General features: G+C 43.7%; 1 protein-coding gene across 1 annotated transcript; it reads left to right on the forward strand.

The window, feature by feature from the left end:
- The first annotated feature begins 4341 nt into the window (after window positions 1-4341).
- LOC147146200 (uncharacterized) lies at window positions 4342-7436 on the forward strand. The gene is made up of 2 exons (XM_086034373.1): window positions 4342-4701; window positions 4912-7436. Exons 1-2 carry the CDS (start codon window positions 4545-4547, stop codon window positions 6201-6203), a joined length of 1449 nt encoding a protein of 482 aa, XP_085890499.1. The 5' UTR covers window positions 4342-4544; the 3' UTR covers window positions 6204-7436.
- The last annotated feature ends 13354 nt before the right edge of the window (window positions 7437-20790 follow it).

Raw genomic sequence — 20790 nt, forward strand, 5'->3', positions numbered from 1 at the left:
ACATTTTGAACTCCCCCCCCGCCCCAAGTACTCCTTGTTAAAATGCAAAAGCAGCCCTAAGGAAAGGGAACAGTTAGTCTAACAGATGCCAGCGGATTAATAAACAAAAGGCTTCCATTTATCATTAATGCACAGGTATGGAGTCGACCCTGGCGCTATATTGTAATGCCAGTAAGTGCTAACATTACATAAATCCATTACTCTGTCCCTCCGCCGCGGCATTTTGATGCAGTCGAGCGAGGTTAGCAACACTGCAGTTCTGGTCCCAGCCCTCCTATGATCTGAACTCTTGAGCGATCAGATTGGTTTTAATAGACTTGCGATCACTTGGAGCCTCTCGCTCTAAGCTAAACATCTTGCAGGCCCCCGGAATTAGAGTGCACATCTGAGGGTGAAAGCCATTTGTTCCGGAGAATGTCAGCGCTGCAGCGAAAAGAGCTTATAGGCTATTATCATACGCCACCTTCAAAAAGATGACAGCATTGTGCCACTCGCACACTCTGATACCTCGTCCACCTCTCGGTGTTAAGGGAAATGACACAATTTGAGTGAATGTCTATTATTGTGTGCATTGTGTTTGATTCCGTGTGACTCACGCGTTTCATTATTTCCCTATGTCAATCCGTTTCAGCACAGAGACATTGAATTTCTGATTACATCTTTGTGGGGTTTTTTTTTTCCCCTCAAATGCGGTAGTTTAAGGCCATTTAGCTTTTGTGCAAATCCAGCAGCGAATTATTACGTGTGAATTATTCTCATTGAAATGATTCATAATTTAATACATTTCAGCCCTAATGGAATTGAAGTTTTTTCGTCGTCTTCCAATAAATTTCGCGAGGGAGCATGGTGATATTAGCCAGATCACAGTCAAGAGGTTCCGTGTTTGAATCTTGGTTCAGGCCTACTTTATTTATGTGTTGATTTCTTCAGTATGCTCTGTGGTGATTACAACCTAACATCGTCCTCTGAGGTGTGATTGGATTTATTTATTGATGTAATTATTTATTTATTTTTACAAGAGATTGTTCCATTCATATCAATACAGACTTAAACATTTTCTTGTGATGGAGTAAAAAGTAAACGACCGGTTTATGTGTTTGTGTCCGCACGGCCGCCGTCCAGATTCGGCAACCTGGATGAGAGGTCCACGGCGCCCTATCAAAGAGTATCGACTTTGTGTAGTAGGAAGCGCGACCACCGAGTTCACCTGGCAACACATGCCAAAAGAGAGAAGGGGAAAAAAAATAAAAATAAAAACGCTTTGGCGGTTGAAATGTCACGTGAACGGTTGGGTTCAACCACTGAACACATCAGGGGTGTTATCGACTCCCTCCGATGCTTTCAAAGGCCAAGGGTTCATTTTCGGATGAGACCTCGCCGCTATGGTGTGAGCGACCTGCAATTTACTGGAAACCTACTAGAGGGAGGAAGGATTTGCCAGGGAGAGTCAATCAGTGTAACTGCTGAAAATGTGCAGTCTGGCCTTAGGTAGGGAGCAATCAAAACGCAATCCTCAGAAGAGAGTATATGGTTTGAATTGTCAACAGACATCTGGCAGAATAGCTTGCTCTCTTATCTGCGTTTTGGTCACCTTTGTAGAATATAAACACTGATAATCATTTTTCAGTAAGTACACTTACAACATCCAATCAGATTGATCCATCTATCTGTCTTTCCATCCAATCTATTATCAATCTATCCATCTATCCATCCATCCATAGCTGTTAGCTAACAATCTGTACACCAAAACTTATTGCACCACTGCTTACCTTATTGGCTTTGACATACAATACTGTAACAGCGGGGCCATATTCTCACGGGTGGAAAAACTCATCAAATCATCTTGGTCATCTCATGTGATGTGACCAAACCGGAAAAAAGGTTGACAGACTTCCTGTGTGTGCAGCAATAACTACTATACGATAGCTAGGGGATCATGGAATAATGTAGTTTAACAAACTTGTGGGGAGATGTTGAGTTATCGTTAGCTTGCACAAATGTAACAATAGACAACGTATTACTTCCCTTAACATTAACTGCTTGTTGGAAGGCATACAGCATTTGCGCTATTGACTATATTTTACTCACATATTATGTGTTTTATTATTAATAAAAGTTACATAGCTGATGTTAGCATATAGGCATCACATCCAACTTTGTAAAATGAATCTGTGTGTAGCAGTGAGCAAGTGGGCTAGCGAGGCCTGCTAGCACCGGGCCATCGGTGTCGTCAAATAAGTCACCGCCTCACTTGGTTTTGTTTCGTGTGTTGGTCCACATTCCATAGCAGGTTAGCACATTAGCAAGTGGACCAACGCCGGGTCATCTGGAATGACGGCGCTCAGTGCTTATACAGTGTGGGATGGATGAAGTGCATACTTGGGCTTGATTGTAGTCATGCCCAAAAAATCTGGAAAACCAAAATGGTGAAAAAGAGTTGAATGATATATTTTAACAATTCAGTATTTAATTGTTCTCACTCTTTGCACAGCATGTATCTTCAACCATATTTAGAAACAAATCACTTCAATCTTTGGACTGTACAGTGTTGGCGGCTTATTGTGACTTTGGTCATTCGTTGTGGTCCGGCCCGAGGCTCGGACTCATGTGACCAGGGTTGAGAGTCATTTGCGCTAACCGGCAGGCTAAACGCCCAGGCTGCTAACCCACCTGCTAGCACTGCTCTTAAGCCTTTTGAGGTGTGAGTTTTCACAAGCACATCGCAAGCTAGCATTTGTATACATGACAATAATGCTGAATATACTTTTATATAAGCCACTGCCTTGTTAATGATGGCCACTATGGCCTTTTATGTTACTTTGCAGTGGTGCATTTTTTTTGTTTTTTTTTTTGTTAAAGCATTCTGAGAAAAAAATGTAGATACGGTTTTCCAACCACCAATAACAAAGAACCAAAAGGACAATTAATAATGTACAGTCTACGTTTCTGCTCTAATTTTCTGTGTTTGCATTTTATTACCATGTGTTTTGATGTTGAGTGCATTTTTTTTTTTTTTCCAAAATCTTTTTTTTTTTTAATCACATTAATGTTGGTCATGATGGTTGTGCTTAGCTAAGTATTTTATGCTTGAATTTTTGGTGTTTACATACATTTGCATTAAAAAGTAAAGCAGAATAATTCAATCAAATTCAAGTGGACATTTATTTATTTACATAATGTTGTCTACATAACCAGTGCTAGAGACAAGTGCAGTACATGTGTTTACATATTTCATGAAACATGACAAATTAAATTAATAAAGCCACAGACTTGTTTTCAATATTGTTGTAATCTGATTTACGACTTTTTAAGTTATTTTTACGCCACATTGTTTGGTAGAATTTTGTGAGACTGTCGGAAGAAGTTAAGATACACACCAGGAATTTGTGTCCGGTAGTTTGAGCCAATCAAGTATACAGCAACAAGTAACTAAAACAAACTAAACATTTAGGATGTTCATTTGTCCTTTATTTTAATGCAAGCAACCTATAAGAGCATAACATTTAAGCACAGCCTAAATGCGATATTGTTACAGGTTAATTTATTGCTCGTGTTTGTTAAAAAAGGTCATTCGAAGGGGACCATGAAAAAAATAATCGCTATTGCATGCAATATTGAGGGGGAGATACTGCAATTTCATTATTTTTAACTCATTCACTGTCAGATATTTTCAGATCATCTTTTACCCTAACGTTTGAAAAAATATAAATAGGTTCCTGGCATTGAATGGCTGGACTGTGAAAAGACAAATCAATTCGTCAATGGCAGTGAATGAGTTAAAAATCGTTCAACCCGAAAAATACGTTGTTGTTATTGTTGAAAAAATAAATTTCAATGCGTTTAAAGTGTGTGGGTAAAACTGTACACATATTTTTATATATAACATGGATGGCGGATTTTCGCCTATGCAGGTGCGTCTCGCGGGGTTCGCTGGATATAGTCCTCTTTTTGTCTTCGTATTTTTTTGGCGGCATATCGGCTATTGACGGCATCATCTCTCCGCTTTTTCTGGAGGAATTCCCATAGCCGCTTTTCAGCATGTCAGCCATATGTTAGGGATGATTAACGCAAGGCTGCTCCCCTCCCAGGCAGCACGGGTGGCCACTTGTTGCAACGTCAGTCTCCATCCTTGCCGGTACAGGCGAGGAAGGGAGGTCCAGGATGGGAGGAGAGAGAAAGAGGACAGCCACGTCATATCCTCTGTCCATATATGGGCATGAAGTTTACACGCAGCGGGGAATCCTCTCACTGGAGCTGATGAATGGGGAGGAGGGCCGTGGAGCCGCCAAAGTGTATATAAGGGGAGCGGCGTGAGAGCCACAGCAAGCAAATGACCGCGGAGCAACAGACGAGAAGGAATATATTGAATTTCTTTCTTTTTTTTATTATTATTTAAAACAAGCACATTTGGGGATCATTTGTCGAACAGCATCCAAATTAAAAAAAATATATATATGAAAAGAGGAGGGGGTTGAAGGAAAACAAGACACCCCAATTTCCCTTTATATATTTATCCTCGAGGCGGACCTTTGAAGTGCACCATTATGTTGAACAACATGGATTTGAACGCGAAAGATTCTTTTTACCCTCAGTTTGACAACTGCAGCGGCTCTTCTCTGGGCATGGACGCCGGCGCGAGGAAGGACAACCGAGATGCGTTCGGCGACGCGGAGCGCTCGGTGCCCGCGCAGTTCGGCCACGGTGAGTCCCACTGCACTGGGAGGATATTGCATGCAAGGGAATGTCGAAATCGAACGATAGTGTAAGGAAAAAAAAACCCAAAAAAACGGCGACACTTGCCGCTTGCTCGCCGGGTGCGCATGCATGTTTATGTAACGTCGTGTTTTTTTCCCCTCTTGAAAAACAAAACAATCGGGTTTGACAAAGTTTTCTTCGTTTCTGATTCAACAGAAGGAACCCCCGCGACTCTCAAAACCGAAGCTTCCAACTCGGAATACGCGTTTAACCCTTGCGAGGGCCCTAAAGACGCCTACACCCCATCCTCGCTCGCCTACTCCGGCAGCTTCTACGTGGAAGCTTCTCAGGGGGCGTCGTGCACCACCGAGACCCTCCTCAACATGATCACCGAGATCGTGGGCATATCCACGATGCAGCTCTCCGAGGCCCAGCAGCAGAGCGCTAACAGCCGGGGGGCTTCATACACGCCCCCTGTGGACAGCGCGCATTTTGTCGACGTCAAGAGGCAACCCTTCACTCCGTCAGCGTACCCCTCCTCCTCTTCAGACCACCAGACGGGGTTCGCCCAGGGCCAGGCCGACCCCCCTGCGCCGGAGCCGTCCACCTCCCAGCTGGGCTTTGCCAAAACCGAGCCCAAGTCCGAGGCGGCCTCCTTCCCCGTGGTGGTCAAGAATGAGTACGAGAGCTACGAATGGGGGGCGTTCTGCAAATCCGACTGCTTGGAGAGCGGCTTCCACACGGAGACATTTCCCATGTCCAACGACTTCCCGCCCGAGCAGCAAATGGACGTAAAGGAACTTTTGGACACCTTCCCCGCTATGTGCCCCAACCCGGACGTGGAGTTCAAAGTGGAGGGGGGCATCAAGCAGGAGCAGTGTTTCTCCGACACGTGCTCGCAGGGCTACACGTACAACAGTTACCTCCCCCCGCCGATGGGCCTCAAGCCATACCCCGAAGCTCCCCCCGCGGCCAACCAGTGCGACTCCATTTACGCCTCCCCGGCTTTACCCAGCACTATAGACTCCATCCTTTACTCATCCTTGCTGCCCGACTCCTTCGCCCAAAGTTACACCACGCGTGCCGCCGCCACTTCCGCCTCCAGCGCCACCCCCTCCAAGCCCCCCAGGGCCCGGAAGAGCACGGCCGCCTCGTCCTCGCACGGCCCGCCTAAGGAGAAGCCCTTCACTTGCCCCATGGAGAGCTGCGACCGGCGCTTCTCGCGCTCGGACGAGCTCAACCGCCACATCCGCATCCACACGGGCCACAAGCCGTTCCAGTGTCGCATCTGCCTGCGCAGCTTCAGCCGCAGCGACCACCTGACGACGCACACCCGGACTCACACGGGCGAGAAGCCGTTCTCGTGCGACGTGTGCGGCAAGCGATTCGCTCGCAGCGACGAGCGCAAGCGGCACGGACGCGTGCACCAGAAGCAGAAGGAGAAAATGGAGCTGAAGCCCCAAGTGACTCCCAACGCGTGGCCCTTCGCTCTGCCCGAGGGCATTTGAAGACGAGGCCCTCACGCATATTGCACGCACACACGCACACGCACGACATTTTAGGATCTTTCCGTCCCGGAAGACACGACTCCAAGTCAGCTTGGCTGGAGAGCAAAAATGGAGGGCGAGGGGTCCCGCTGCGCCGATTTGACCCACGGGTCGTTAAGACGTCAGGCGAACATTGACGTGTCGCCGTCACTCTTGGAAGCAAGCCTGACTGTTGGGTGCATGACTGCTGTTCAGCACCTTTGCACCCGGACAGCTCCTCACTCCCATCCCGCCTCTCATCGCCCACGGGTGGATTGCACTTGCAGATTTCTATCGAGATTTTCAACTAAGAATGTTCTATTTTTCCTCTTTTTCCAGTTATTGGACTATGTTGCTCAATGCATGTTTGACTTTTTTTTTTTCTTTGAATACCTGAAATAGCGCCCCCTCCTCCAATCATGCCACAGTGGAGGGGGGTTATTCAAATGAATGTAAGCTAATATATTTATGGTTTTCGCCATAAAGTTGTCCATTTGGATCAAACTTAGTGTTTGTTTATACTTCCTATCATTTAGCCGTCAGTGTTTATTGTCATTGGACTTTGTGTTGTTCAAATTGTGAAAGATATATAATTAATGGCAAATAAATATATTTGTATTACTGTACTTCCTTGTATTTTTATAGCTGAGTGTATATTTTACATTTATGACATTTGAGCCTCATTTTCTGGGGGTATTCTAAAAATCCTTAATAATGTATTGGTTTTCGAGGGCTATATTGTTCAGTAACTCAGTATTTGAAATGTCACCGTTTGATATCTGAAACTTTTTTTTTTTCGCACTTCAGCCGACGAGCGTGGTTACACTGAATGAGTTTGCAAACGGGGGCTGGATGTGCACTTGTTGAAAAATGATTTTACATTTACAGAAGTGTGCCGAATCAAGCTAGGACCGACATCTTTTGAGTAATCAGGTAGCACACATTGCTGCAAGGTTGGGGTCAGCGATGAAGGACTTTTGATGTGATGTATCTTTTGTTTTGAAGATGCTGAAACTTGAAAAAAAAAAGGTTGACAGTTTGGTGAAATTGTCACCAACAGGGTATTGCAAAAAAAAAAAAGTAATTTAACTCGCCTTAAGTTATATTAACTGTTCAAATTTGTACATACACAGTTTCTACAATACATGACCTTGATGTTGTTATTTTTATGAAGATGATGAACAAAATAAAAATGTTCTGCCAGATGCTAATTTTCTCCCTTCGTACATCATTTGAAATAACTCAAATGTGCCCCTCGCTTTCTGTAGCATTGAATCCCTGACAGCGGTCGGATGAACATGTTCCCTTACTTGAATATACAGTACGTACACACTCTAGGGTCCGTCCGGGATTTTTTTTTAGGTTGATGCCGATTCCGATATTCGGCAGAGTAAAATTCTGTGTTGATGTGCAAAAAAAAAAAAACAGTTGGCAAAAATTGTGAAAAAAAATCAGCTGATGTTTGTCAATTTGAAAATCGAATGATTAATCTCTTGGGCCCTAACACACACACACACACACACACACACACACACACCCCCACACACACACACACACCAACGCACCCCCCGCCCCCCACACACACACCTGTGGTTCCACACTTTCATCCCAAATTCATCCCCATGTGCCATGTGACTGCACAAGGCCTCAGCCTCAAACACATTAAAGAGAACTTTAGTTGGTGACGCCATTCCAACTGCGCTCGACTTCAGAGATGACATTTCTTCTCCCCTCAAAAAATCGACATCTGGAGTACTTTTTTTGTGTTACGCCAATGCGATAATTTGATCCCCTCTTGCTATTCTTTGCTTTTCACTTCCAGTCAAACAGAAAAGGATATTCATTTCCACTTAACTGCAGGCAGTGATTATGGTCTGTTATCTTTTTTTTTTCTTGTAAAGAATTATTACCAATGTCATGCTTCCTTGTAAATGGTGTTAATGCTCTTCTGGCGCTATGTGGAAGATAACATGGAAGACATAGTGATGGAAATTTTATTAAACCGATTTAACCCTTTCATGCATAGTGGTAACTACAGTGGACAGCTACTTAAAAGTTGCTTTCGCCTATATTAATTAATCTAAATTTAAAAAATATATTTTTAACCCTTACATGCATTAATTATGATTTAATGTTATTTAAAATATAAATATATTTTTTAGATGAATTAATATAGGCGAAAGCAACTTTAAAATAGCTATCCACTGTAGTGACCACTTTGCATGAAAGAGTTAATATATGAATTTATTCCCCAAATACATGCAAAAGGCCTTCCTGAATGAATGCTTATTTTTCTGTCCTGTATGCAGGGGCGTCAATATTTGGGGTGGAATGGAGAGAGTTTCTTGGGGCCCCAAGCATATTGGGATTCCTATGAAACCCCACTCCACCCTTGTTGATAAATTAGTTATAAACAGTTTTCGATAGGTTAAATATATAAACCCCATCCCCTGTGACCAAGGTAACAGGGGGCCATGCCAGACTAGTTTCTCACCGAAAATTGGGGGTGGTGACCCAATGGCTGGTGGGCCATGAAACCACATAGTAAAAAATAAAAATAAAAAACGTTCATACATCAATTTCCTACAAGTATGACACCCATTAAGTTCACATATGAGCTAGATCCGATTCCAGCTAGCTTTGGGGCCAGTTAATCACCAGGACAATACAAAAATTACATACTCACAGCATAAATGCAGTGCTCATGCTTGCGTTTGCTGATTCATGATCTCTCTGTGTCATCCTAGAAGCTGACATGTCGTGATATGACGCAAGCGGCCACGTCTCGGGTACGTCGGACGTGTTCGCAGGGTGCCGTTCAGCCGGCGAAGCATCACAACCCCGGTTGCCCCGAGCGACTGGTAAGTGTCAAACATACTGTAACCGTGTTAAAAGGCAGCCTGCCAATTGGACAGAGGTGACAAAAGTACTCACACTTTGTACTTTGTGCCTAAATACATTACACATATTTGAAGATAATTGCTGAAATGTGCAAAGACTGAGACTTACGTGATACTCAGTTGTGGGGATATAGCTATAACTTGTTTTTCATCATTTCAGTTTCTTGCTTTTTGGGGTATAGCTAAAATGGTGTCCAGTGACGCAGTCGGCGACCAGCATGAGTCGAGTCACCAAGTCACTATATAAGAACTTTTGTACTTTCGTTCGCAACAGTGGCTATCCAGTGCGATTCCTATTAGTTCTAATTACTTGGCCCATTTGTACCACTGCATTGTGCAGTTAGCTAGCTAGCCAGTCCTACACCTTGAAAATGCACCTTCCTTGAATGCCACACAAAGAACAGCTCAGCGTTGTTATTTCAATTTCCAAGGAAGGAGGTGACGCCCGCCGCCCATCCGGTGGTCGAGAAGAGCCCAGGAAGCCTGTTAGCTTGCAAGCTAGCTGGTGTCTAGCGCCTATCATCATGCCGCGGAAAGCCGCCCAATGACACAGTGTGTTCATCTCCCAGCCACAAAAGGCTTTAAGCAGAGAACGCAAAAGCATGTTGGAATGTTCAGGCATAAGAAAGACAGTCCACGAAGTCGCATCCATTTTTCAGTGGGATGGGGTTTCACGCAAAGTCATCCGAATGATAAACACTCTAGTAAAATATACCTACCTGAAAAATCTACTTCAAGGCTGAGTTTGCAGTGTTTGAATTGCTAGCAAGATTTGGTTCTAGCCTCACTCGATTTATCCCGCCCCCACGTCCGGTCTCTGACCAAAGCCGTGCCCCTCACTTGCGTGCATAAACGCGATTTATATGGCAATTCTTATTCATAATGACATGGGATTATGAAAATGCGTTGTTGTGATAAATAGTCCCAAATAGTCACATAAAAATAATAAAATTGAAAAAAATGGACATAAGTGTTTTTCACATGACAGCGGCGCATGGCTACTATGTTGGTAGCATGAGCGACTTATTCACAATAGAGTGTGAACACTAAGGCCTCTAATTTCATGACCTGTGCAGCGTAACTCTGCATGGAGGCAGATTAGAGTCCATTTTTGGTGATTTCGCAGACAAGTGCAGGTCGGCCGATCTGTGAGAGGGAGGGATATGGAGCTGTGGTGGTGGTGGTCACAGCCGACTACAGCCATGGCCAATCAAAGTGGCTCCTTTCATTCCTCAGACATTTCCAGTCCCAGAGTCTTGACATGGCGGAAGCACATCTCCGCCATGAAATGGCCACTTTGAGACTTTCCCCCCCACCCCCACTCATTCTTGTGCCCCCCACACCCATCCACAACCCCCCCAGCTGTGCTGCCCAGTGGTATGATTTCATTAAAAAAAAAAAATCATTTTTATTTATTTATTGATTTATTTATAGATCATTTTACTCATGTACCAGTGTCAGGCTATGCTGACAGTTTTAACATGACAAAAAGGAATGTTTTGGAAAATTGCAAAAAAAAAACAAAAAAAACTTAAGTGCACTGTATTTGTACTTGGTTTCTTCGCACCACTGCTGTTGGAGCACCGTGAATTGTATGTTCCATCCTCTGCTGTCTATCAACACTAAGAGTAACACACACACAGGCACACACATGCCATCACACAATTGCACACACGCGCACACTCATTTATGCATGTTGTTTTAGTGGCAAAAGCTGTCCAGCGATGGATTAGTGGAGGTTTTTGAATTGCAGCAATGTGCAGTCACTGTGACCATTATCCCAACACTTGAAGACTGAAGAGTTGTTGAACTCTGGCCATGGATGAAATTTCTGCATTTGGGCACTCACATTCCCATTTGCATATTGTAAATGGTGCTCAATATAGCCCTGTGGCTTGTATCGGCGATGTCGTCTTTATCGAATGGCGTGTCCCAGCCTGGAGAAAAATGGGGGCGGGGGGGTGTGGGGGGGAGAAAAAGACATAAATCAGTTCTTTCCTTGCCACTGACATTTATGTTGCCAGCTCCCGTAGACATGCATAATTGCAGAGGCCATTAAGTAATCGCGCAAGAAGGGCATATGTCTGCCGCTGAGATTTCTCACGACGCGGACCTCCACTGTGAATGGTAGCACATCAAGTCCATTAAATCTCTGCCAGGTGTTACAAATGCAAACATGTTAACATTAGGCCCGGAGAAGGAGGGGGAAGGCAAGGAGGGTTACTCGAGGTTGTGTGTCTTGTGCTGCTAATGTATTCCGAACGGAACCGTGCGCAAATGTGTTCTTACTTCTTCATTGTCTCATCCAATTAATCGCTTGATGCAGGATTGCTCCTGGATAAATCAATATAGAGCATTTATCTGCCGCACCAAATGAGCACTTTGGCTCCAGATTAAGAAAACCCTTCCAATTGACAGTGAGGGATTAGATTGGCCCAGATTCCAAAGGATATGTGTCACTGCACAATGCTTTGTACTTAATCAGTGTTTCTGCTACACTGTATGGACAAATGTATTGGGACATCTTGGCCATGACACCTCCAGGGAAATTGGAGGTGGTAGAATTTTGAGAGCTGACTGAATCTCTAAGAGTCTGTGGTAAAGCGCTACATGATGCTGGATGCTCTCCGAGGCACCCAAAAAAATCTCAATGGTCCGGGTGACAGAAAAATTTCCGTTTTAATTACTGTGGTGTCTTGGGATAGGATTTTAATTCGTTCCAGTGAATGGCGGTGTGGCGCAATCAACACACAGAGACTGGTTCCCCCTTGACGCCATTGTCACAGAAATCCAGTAAGGGGGCGGCCATTTTGTCACTTCTGTCAACTGAAAATGACATCACAACTACCCGGGGCTAAGGTAATGACCAATCACGGCTCAGCTTTAGAAAACAGGTGAGCCGTGATTGGTCGTTACCTGAGCCCTGAGTAGTTGTGATGTCATTTTCAGTCGACAGAAGTGACAAAATGGCCGCCCCCTGAGATGGCTAAAAACGGGTGGATTTTGCTGCTTAACTCATGTTGCACAAACGCAATATTAATCCGAATGCCGTGTTTCAACTAGCGGGCCTGCTGGAAACATATTCTTGAAAAAAATATGTTTGGGTTGATTTTCTATCTGAAGGCACCAGTGTATATAAGATGTGAAAATGATCCACTTAAAACTGTGTGACATGTGTTCCATGCCCGTCAAAAAATTCTGTGACCAACAGATGACCACAAATTCTCAGTATCCCCAAGGAAGGACACAATTATTGATTAAGATGTAGGTGTATTCTTATTCGAACATTAACAATCAGTCAAGTGTGAACAGGCACTCTCATCCGGTGTAAATACCAAAGGTAGTTAAGTGGTCCATCTCCAAGTCAAAGCCTTTCTCATCCTCGGGGCCATTCAGCATCTTAAGCCTACCTCGAGAGGAACAAGTGCAGCCCCGTGTCGTCCCTCAAGAGTCCAACATTCCAGTTATCCATGCTTGAACTCCAAACAATTCTCCCTCTACAATAATAATCCAATAATGACTTTGAATGAGACTGAATTCATTTGCCTGCGCGATCGGATCGGAGGCACTTGCTGTGTTTGGAGCTCCGGATATCAGGTCACCTCAAGTGCCAATTAATAATCACAGTCCTACTTGAGACAGTCTATACGGTCTCGGGGCGCTTCTGGATGGATCCGTTGCGGGGCAATCACATAATGTTATGCGCACCTTTTCGAAATGTGCACCGGGGGCCCCGTCATGGTCCTCGCGGTGGGCTCAGTAATCAAGGTGTATAATCGCACGGCGCTAATGGCAATCAGGCCGGGCGAATTAATTTTCCTCGGATCGCGCGTCGGGCCTCCGGTCCCGCTTCGGACCATGAAGAAGGGTGTAGGTGGTCTGGAGAGCGCAGGTGATTAAAACCCAGAGAAGGCGCTGCATGGCGAAGGGGCTCGTTATGCAAACAGTTTCAAAGTGCTTAATTCCTCATCTCTCGTTGTTCTGCTTTCCCAGTTCTTCATTTGTGTTCGTGATGAGGCCAAGCACAACAAAGCGGAAAGTACTTTCTTTTCTTCGCTTTCCTTCCAAGTCAACCCCGGGGTCAAGGAGTCCATCGCTATGGCAACCACGTCAAAGGACTCACGGTATATGCCGCATCCCAAGTGAATGGGAAGCTGTGTATGTCTTGCTCGCTGAATGACTTCTTTGGCATCCAATTACTCCGGACAATTTACAGCTGCCCTTGGAACATCCACTTTCTATCTGGGGATGGTCGGTGGGGAAGTTGTGATATGGACGGCTTCAATTATTTATTTATTTATTTATTTATTTATTTTTAAAGTGGTGCGCGCAAGAGCCAGCAATGTAACACGTGCTTCTGTTGAAAGTGACTAGTAATCAGGCTGTAATGAAACACAATGTCATCAAACGTTCCGTTCCGTGTAGAGCTAACACGTTCTTCCCGTGCTTCAGTCCGAGAACAGGCTGATAACCTGACAATCGTGCAGATGCACAGACATTTTTGGGGGACAGGCGCTCAAGCCAAAAAAGGGAGCTCATCGCCTCATCATTCAAAATTTTGCATTTATTCAACTACCAAAACTCAACTTTATAAATAACTTAAAAGAACAACCGTAAAACAAATGAGTAACAAGTATAATAGTAATATTAATACAGTATATTATATCATCGCTGTCCTGTGAAAAACACTTTTGTCCATTTTTTTCAATTTTTCTTATTTTTGCGTGAATAGTGTTTCCGCGTTGCCCACAGTAACGTGAAAATTATTTTTTTTTTTCCAAAATTGGACATAAGTGTTTTTCACAGGACAGTGGCAATATTATATTAAAAAAAATTAAAGTTTCATTACATCTTTCACAAATGTTCAATATGGGAGCCCTCGGATATGCGGCCTACGTCGAAACGGTATTCCATTTCTCGCCAAACGCCAGTGACAGACTTATGAAGCACCCTTTATATGCCACTGACTATTGTTATATTACCTGTCTGGAAAGCAATCCACAACATATGCCTAGTACTGAATATAAAGTTGGCAGAACTTGTGTTTTTTGAGTCAGGAAACACATCAGCATTGCTGCTACATGTGGGTGAATTCACCTATCTAAGTTCAATATAAACAAATTATTTATAAATACAGTGGTGCCTCAAGATACACGTGACCCGACCTATCCGCTGTTTTTCAAATACCATCCGTCGTTCAGCTTTTTTTTCTTTGGCTTTTGAGTGAAAATTCGAGATTTTCGAGAGCGCTTTATTTAGTGGCAGTGAACTCAACACACTTCACAACAATTCCAAAAAAGGCAAACACATGGATTAAGTACTAGCGCTCTCATACTTTATGCAACGAGTATTTGAGAACAAATGGTGCATTAGCATGTGTTGACAAGCTACATAATATACACAGGCATATATTCTTTGTCCATCATGCAAAAACTACTAATTACCGCAGGTCACTGAGTCACTTAGTTGTGAAAGTCTTCTTCTTTTGGCTTGGCATGACTGTCTTATATCGCCCCCCCGGTGGCCAAGTGGCACACACCAGAAGGAGCCACAATGAATTTATAATAATGCACACGCTCTTAAATTCTTTACAATCTCTGTAATTTATGTTATTAATTCAAATGGCGAATATTCATTTTTTTCCCCCCGAGGTACCACTGTATAACTGATGCTGGCAGCATATTTTAACTCATTCACTGCCACATTTTCACACCCTCTTTTACCCTAACGTTTGAAAAAAAATGTGAACAAAAAATTAAACAAGTTCCTGGGATTGAACGGCTAGACTGTGAAAAGACAAATAAATACGTCAATGGCAGTGAATGAGTAAATAGATGACACCTGTTGTGTCCAAAAATACACCACAATTGGTTGTTTGGAGTAGAAATATAACCTATTTCAATGAAGTTTCCCCCTCACAGCTTTAACATATAATGAGGAGAACTACTTTGGGCGCATACGTTGTACAGCACACTGGGTGACATGTGGCTAAAAGCATCCTGGATTGACAGTAATGACTCTGAAGGAAGTTGGCTTCAAAAACCTGTTGCCTGCTGTCACACGAGCACGCGGCCAACCCGCACGCTGCCTTTACACCAAAGACGGCGAAAGGGACGCCTTTCTCCGTGCACCGTTGTTAACCCTCTCCCTGTAAAAACACGTGGCGGCGTGACCGCGTGTCTGGCCTAGCGGTGAGTGATTACTTTAGTGCTTTGACATTTGCGGCGGCGGTAATGAGGCGCGCGTCTGTGACAGCCGTGTCACTGGCAGTAGCAGCCGCCGCCTGTGTCTCACTGGCGGCTCACTCCGGCATCGGGAAGGGATGATCCGTGTGGCCAAACACAGCTACAGTCTCTCTCTCTCTCTCTCTCTCTCTCTCTCTCTCTCTCTAATGACGGCTCACCTGTAGCAAGACTGAAGGAAATATGCATCTCTGTTTTAGTGCTCGGAAAGTAGTGACACGGTGTGTCTGGTTGAGGTTGTTTTTGAATGTATTAGTTTGTACTGTATAGGAATACACTGTATATAAAAAGTCAGCACACTCTTGTTTAAATGCTAGCTCATTGTCATAACGGATGCTACTTTGTCTAGCATTTTTCTTATGCTTTCACTAAAAAAAACATCAGTATATCCCACTGGATCATTGCGGGGCTTTTTCTTGCCACAACAACGAGGCGCTCTAAGCGGCCACGGCAGTGCAGAGTCCCAGTCCATGTCGGACATTTCTACCCTCTCCTCTCCTCCGTCTTTTTTATTTGTCATGTGCGCACACTCGTGGCTGCCAACGTGGCGCTCTGAAACAGCCACACTATCGGGAAGCCTGGTAACATGCTGGCTGTCACGTCAGGCTTGTTTTTTTTTTTTTTTACCCTTTCCTCGCTCTTCTGCCTTTCTCTCCATGAAGTGCACTCACAGCCAACACCAAGGGCGCTCAAAAGCGCCTACGTTTGTGGACTATCCAAAAGGAAGGCATATTTTTGGGGCGTTAGCATGCGTTAGCATGTTCCGGTTCGTGACAAGTTGGACCCCAAAACACTAACAGGGCATGGATGTGATTTATTGGGCCCCCCCCCCCAAAAAAAATTAATTAATTAACAAATAAAACTGTTAAACACAAAAGAGCAAAAACTAGGGGACAAAAAGCGCTATCAAAAATTGTAAGTCAGAAGGAAGTTTCAGAGTTGTACTAGAGTCACAGCACGCTCCCGTCATCTCGATCGTTTAGTATAAGGTGGAAATTCCTGCTGTTTTAGATCTGTCTTTTCCGAGTCTTGGCCTTACGACAAGATGAAACGTGTTTGATGTTATCACAAGTCTTTCAGTCTTTGCGGTGACGTGACACAGCCAAAAAAACAGTAGATAAGCTCGAACAAAACCAGATCATGCCTGATGATTAAGTGTGTCACTGCAGGGCACCGTTTTAGCCACAACCCACAAAAAATCAGGGAAACTGAAATGGTGGAAAACGGTTTCACGCTTGTTTTTTTTTTCCCCTCCACAATTGAGTTCTACATAGTTCTCAGTCTTGACACATGTTATCAGAAATGGTCTTCAAACATGTATAACCTGTTAATTCACTTAACAGGGCCTTTAAGTGTTGATTATGTTCTGAACAATTACAGGGAAAAAAAGTTGAAAATGATGATTCACCTTTCAGACAACAATCCTCAAGAAGGATTTGAAGGATTTTATCTAGCTTAGCTGCCAGTAACAACTTTTGAGTTGAACATGAATATTCATTCAAAATTAGTTTTCATAAATCTTTGCAGTGCAGCGGAGTGGACCTGTGGTTTAGCACCCGCGGATTTGCATATTTGCAAATGTTTTTTTTTTTTCTTCAAAAATGTGATTTATTTCGGTTTTGGGTGGGGGGTGGGTGTTAATTTGTTTTTTTGATCAAAATTCCAAAGAGTTGGACCTGCGGAGCGTTTGACTTTAGAGGTTCCGCCGTAGTACCGAAGTGAGTGGGCTTGCACACATCCAGCTCACAGAGTGCGCCTGGCCAGCCATTTGCATGCGCTCAACCAGCTTCATGCAAATGGTGCATCTAAATTAAGCATCGAAATCAAGTACAGCCGCGCCATGAAATGTATGCAAAATGAGGCCACTTGAATATTAGCGCCTCACACGAATTCTCATTCGAAAAAGCCTCGGAATGCTAACAATTGTGTCTGTAACAGGTTAATGGACACGCACAGAGAACTATACAGTAGCCTTGAGAGTGACGACTCGTATCATGTACTGCATGTATGTTCTGCGGTGCTCTGTTGCTCTTTCGTCTGTTTTGCTGGTGGGTGGAGAAACATTTTTCACTTCTTCGGTGGTGAAAGGAGCATTTTAAAAAAGACAGGCTTTGTAAATGCGCCACTATAATTAAATCACACGCGTATTAAGGTCAAAAAATGTATATCGGGTGAATAGCTTTAACCCTGACATTATGCAGAGTGGCCCTCGTTAGACGCCCGAAGCGTCAGAAAAATGCGCTTATGAATCTTGACATTTTGTTGGGTCTTCAGTTAAGTTAGTCATTTAAATCATACGGAAATCAAATGAAAGAAGCAAAATAATAACAATTGCTTCCAACTGTATGTCTTTACAAAGAAGTGTCTTAAATGATCAAAGCATATTATTGTGTATTTACTTGTGATTATTGAGATAAAGATGTCCATCCATTTTCAATAGTGGTGGTCAGAGGTGAGTGGTAATGTTTACCGTTACCCTGTTACATTTACTCAAGTATGTATGTATATATATTAGAGCTGTCAAGTGATTAAAAAAAAAAAAGTAAACTAATTAATCGTAAAATTTTACATAATTGATCGCGATTAATTGTATTCTTCAATTACAATTTTTTTTTTTTACGAAACCTGGAAACTATATTTACTTGAGGAAAATCTTGGAATTAATGTGGAAAAGTATATTCCAAGATTCAAAGATTGTTCTAATCTGTTTGATTCTAATACAATTCTCCATTAAAATTCAACTGTTGAACGATACACCAAAGACGAACAACCAACGGTATTTGAATTTGGCTTTGCAAAGTGCGCAAATTATTTTGGATTTCGCCAATGAGCCGTCGAGCAACTTTTTTTTTTAAGTAAAACTAAATAAAAAGTCTGTCTTTGCGACAGTGACTCTCCTAAGTTTGTCTGCAAAGTGAGCAGAGGTCAGCTGTCACAGGAAGTAAATAAAACTGAGATACCTGAATACATTTTTTTGAGTGCATTATAAAATGTAAATGACTCTCCATATAGTTAATGCTTTAACTTTGGCAGCTCTAATATATATATATATATATATATATATATATATAAGTGATTTTCCAGTGATTCTCTTGTGGTGGGCCGCCATTTCCTCCTGTCGCTGTCACAGTGGGGACCGCGCAGAGAGTGACGGCCCGCCCCCCAGCCCCCATGCCGCCCACCCCCACTCCCCCCCGTGTCGAGTGTATGGGAGCCATGCTGGGGTCAGGCTATGATGTTTCGCAGCGAGTCTGCTTCGCAGGTCTAAAAGCTCAGCTCGTCGATCAGACGAGGTCTGCCTCTGATCTCAAACCTGTAGAGTGTTGGAAGTCTAAAGAGACCCGTTTCAAACCCCCCACCAGCCCCTCTTTAAATGCTCCTTTCATATGCGTGAGTCACATCAGCAGCACACATTTAAAAATCAAAACACTTTCTCTAGGCTGCCTAATTCCCTTGTCTTGGCAGCGCTGTATGAAATAACATTTAAATGTGGTTTTTGTGTGTGTGGGGGGGGAGGGGGAGTGCGTGTGCGTGGTGCTTTTGTCGCTTCTTAAGAAGTTAAATCCAAAACTGTTATTAGCGCCTAGCACCAGGCAATATAGAGGCTCTCTTGTAATCACTGATTATCGTGATTATTATGTGATGATCATAATGATTGCCAACTCACAACTGGACCTGTGATCTCAGACATGGTGGAATGACTTATAAACTGTTCAGAAATAACGGTCAGGGTTAGCTCAAAAGCTCCGGGCCTTGGCTGGAAAGAAAAGTATGTCAGGAAGAGCCTACTAGAACATCGGAAATTTATTTGGGGTTAGAATGGAGGCAGGTGTGCGCTGACTCATGTTTCACGTGAGTTTAAATGCGATTGGTAAATTCTGAGCACAAACAGTTGTAAGAAGGTGTGCATACTTCACCAAAGTTGACTCACTTTGGGGCCTCACGAAAAATTGATATTTTAAAGTTGTCATTCATAACAAGAATAAAAAATATGCGTAGCATCCCCTACAGAGGTTTAAATATTATTGCCATTTATGAAGTCATGCCAAATTGTTGTTAATTGGAAAAATTCCTGCAAAGGAAAAATCTTTTGAGTTGACCGATTATGCGCTCTGAGATCTGACTGAAATCGAAAGTGTCTGCATTAAAGCACACCACTACGCCGGATGCTCGCAGACAAATAGGAACAGGTGGTCTTAGGAAATGTGTTAAGCGCCGTGTTTATTTCAGCTCGGGAGAGTCAGCAGTACACTTGCTTATTCAGAGGGTGCGAAAAAAAAAGACAATTTAGCGGCGATTTCGAGAGGCGCTTGGGCTTGTCAGTCAAGGCGGCGGCAGCAGTGGCATAGGGTCTGCTTCCTGTTAACAAGACATGTTTACAGCATCAGCGTTGGCCTCCCGCCGTCTGCGTATTTGTGCATTTGTGCTCCCTGTCACCCCTCGGGATGGATGGCGACGGCGTTCGGACACGGGCAAGGCCTTCCTTTGTCACCTAGCCAAAATGGCGTCTGAGTGGCAGGATGCTGCGTGTAACCATTAACTACTAGAGCTGTGCCACTGGTGGCTCGCTAGCAGAAACCCTCCCTTCCATGATTTCAGGCTGGGGAAATATTAACCCCATCCCAGCTGGGGCTCTTCCTCTTATCGTCCCACGGATAAATGAAGAGCTGCCGATCCTTCCATCACTGGGCGCTCCTCCTTCCTCCTACTCATCCATCCGCTCTCTGTTTGTGCCTCTCTTGGCACCGCTGACGCTGGTGACTTGTAAAAAGGAGGAGAGAGATTGATATGATGAGTGGAAGACGCGCTGCTTCCTGCCCCCCGGACGAGAAAAAAGAGAATTTATGGACTCGTCGCTTTGCCGCCTGTGGTAGCAGTTGAGATTATCATTACAAACGAACAAATGGACAATCACTTAAAGAGTGGGAGACCTGCTACAGAGAGCTGCGGTCTTTCATTTATGCAGCTGGGCTCCATTGTCATAATGGAGAATTCAAGGTGGCATTCCGGTTTTTAAAGTGGAAGTCAACCCAAACATATTTTTTTTCAAGAATAGGTTCCCAGCAGGCCCACTAGTTGAAACACGGCATTCTGATTAATATTGCGTTTGTGGAATATAAATTAAGCAGCAAAATGCACTCGCTTTTTGCCATCTCTGGCGGCGGCCATTTTGTCACTTTTGTCGACTGAAAATGACATCACAACTGCTCACAACGACCAATCTTGGCTGACCTGTTTTCTGAATCTGAGCCGCGATTGGTCGTTGCGAGCAGTTGTGATGTCATTTTCAGTCGACAGAAAACAAAATGGCCGCCCCCCAGAGATGGCTAAAAATGTGTGGATTAACACCACAAATGCAATATTTAACAGAAGGTCCTGTTTCAACTAGTGGGCTTGCGTAGAACATATTCTTGAAAAAAAATTGTT

This window comes from Filicampus tigris, chromosome 6, assembly GCF_054856515.1.
Source record: "Filicampus tigris isolate MCC_2025a chromosome 6, RoL_Ftig_1.0, whole genome shotgun sequence".
Lineage (NCBI taxonomy): Eukaryota > Metazoa > Chordata > Actinopteri > Syngnathiformes > Syngnathidae > Filicampus > Filicampus tigris.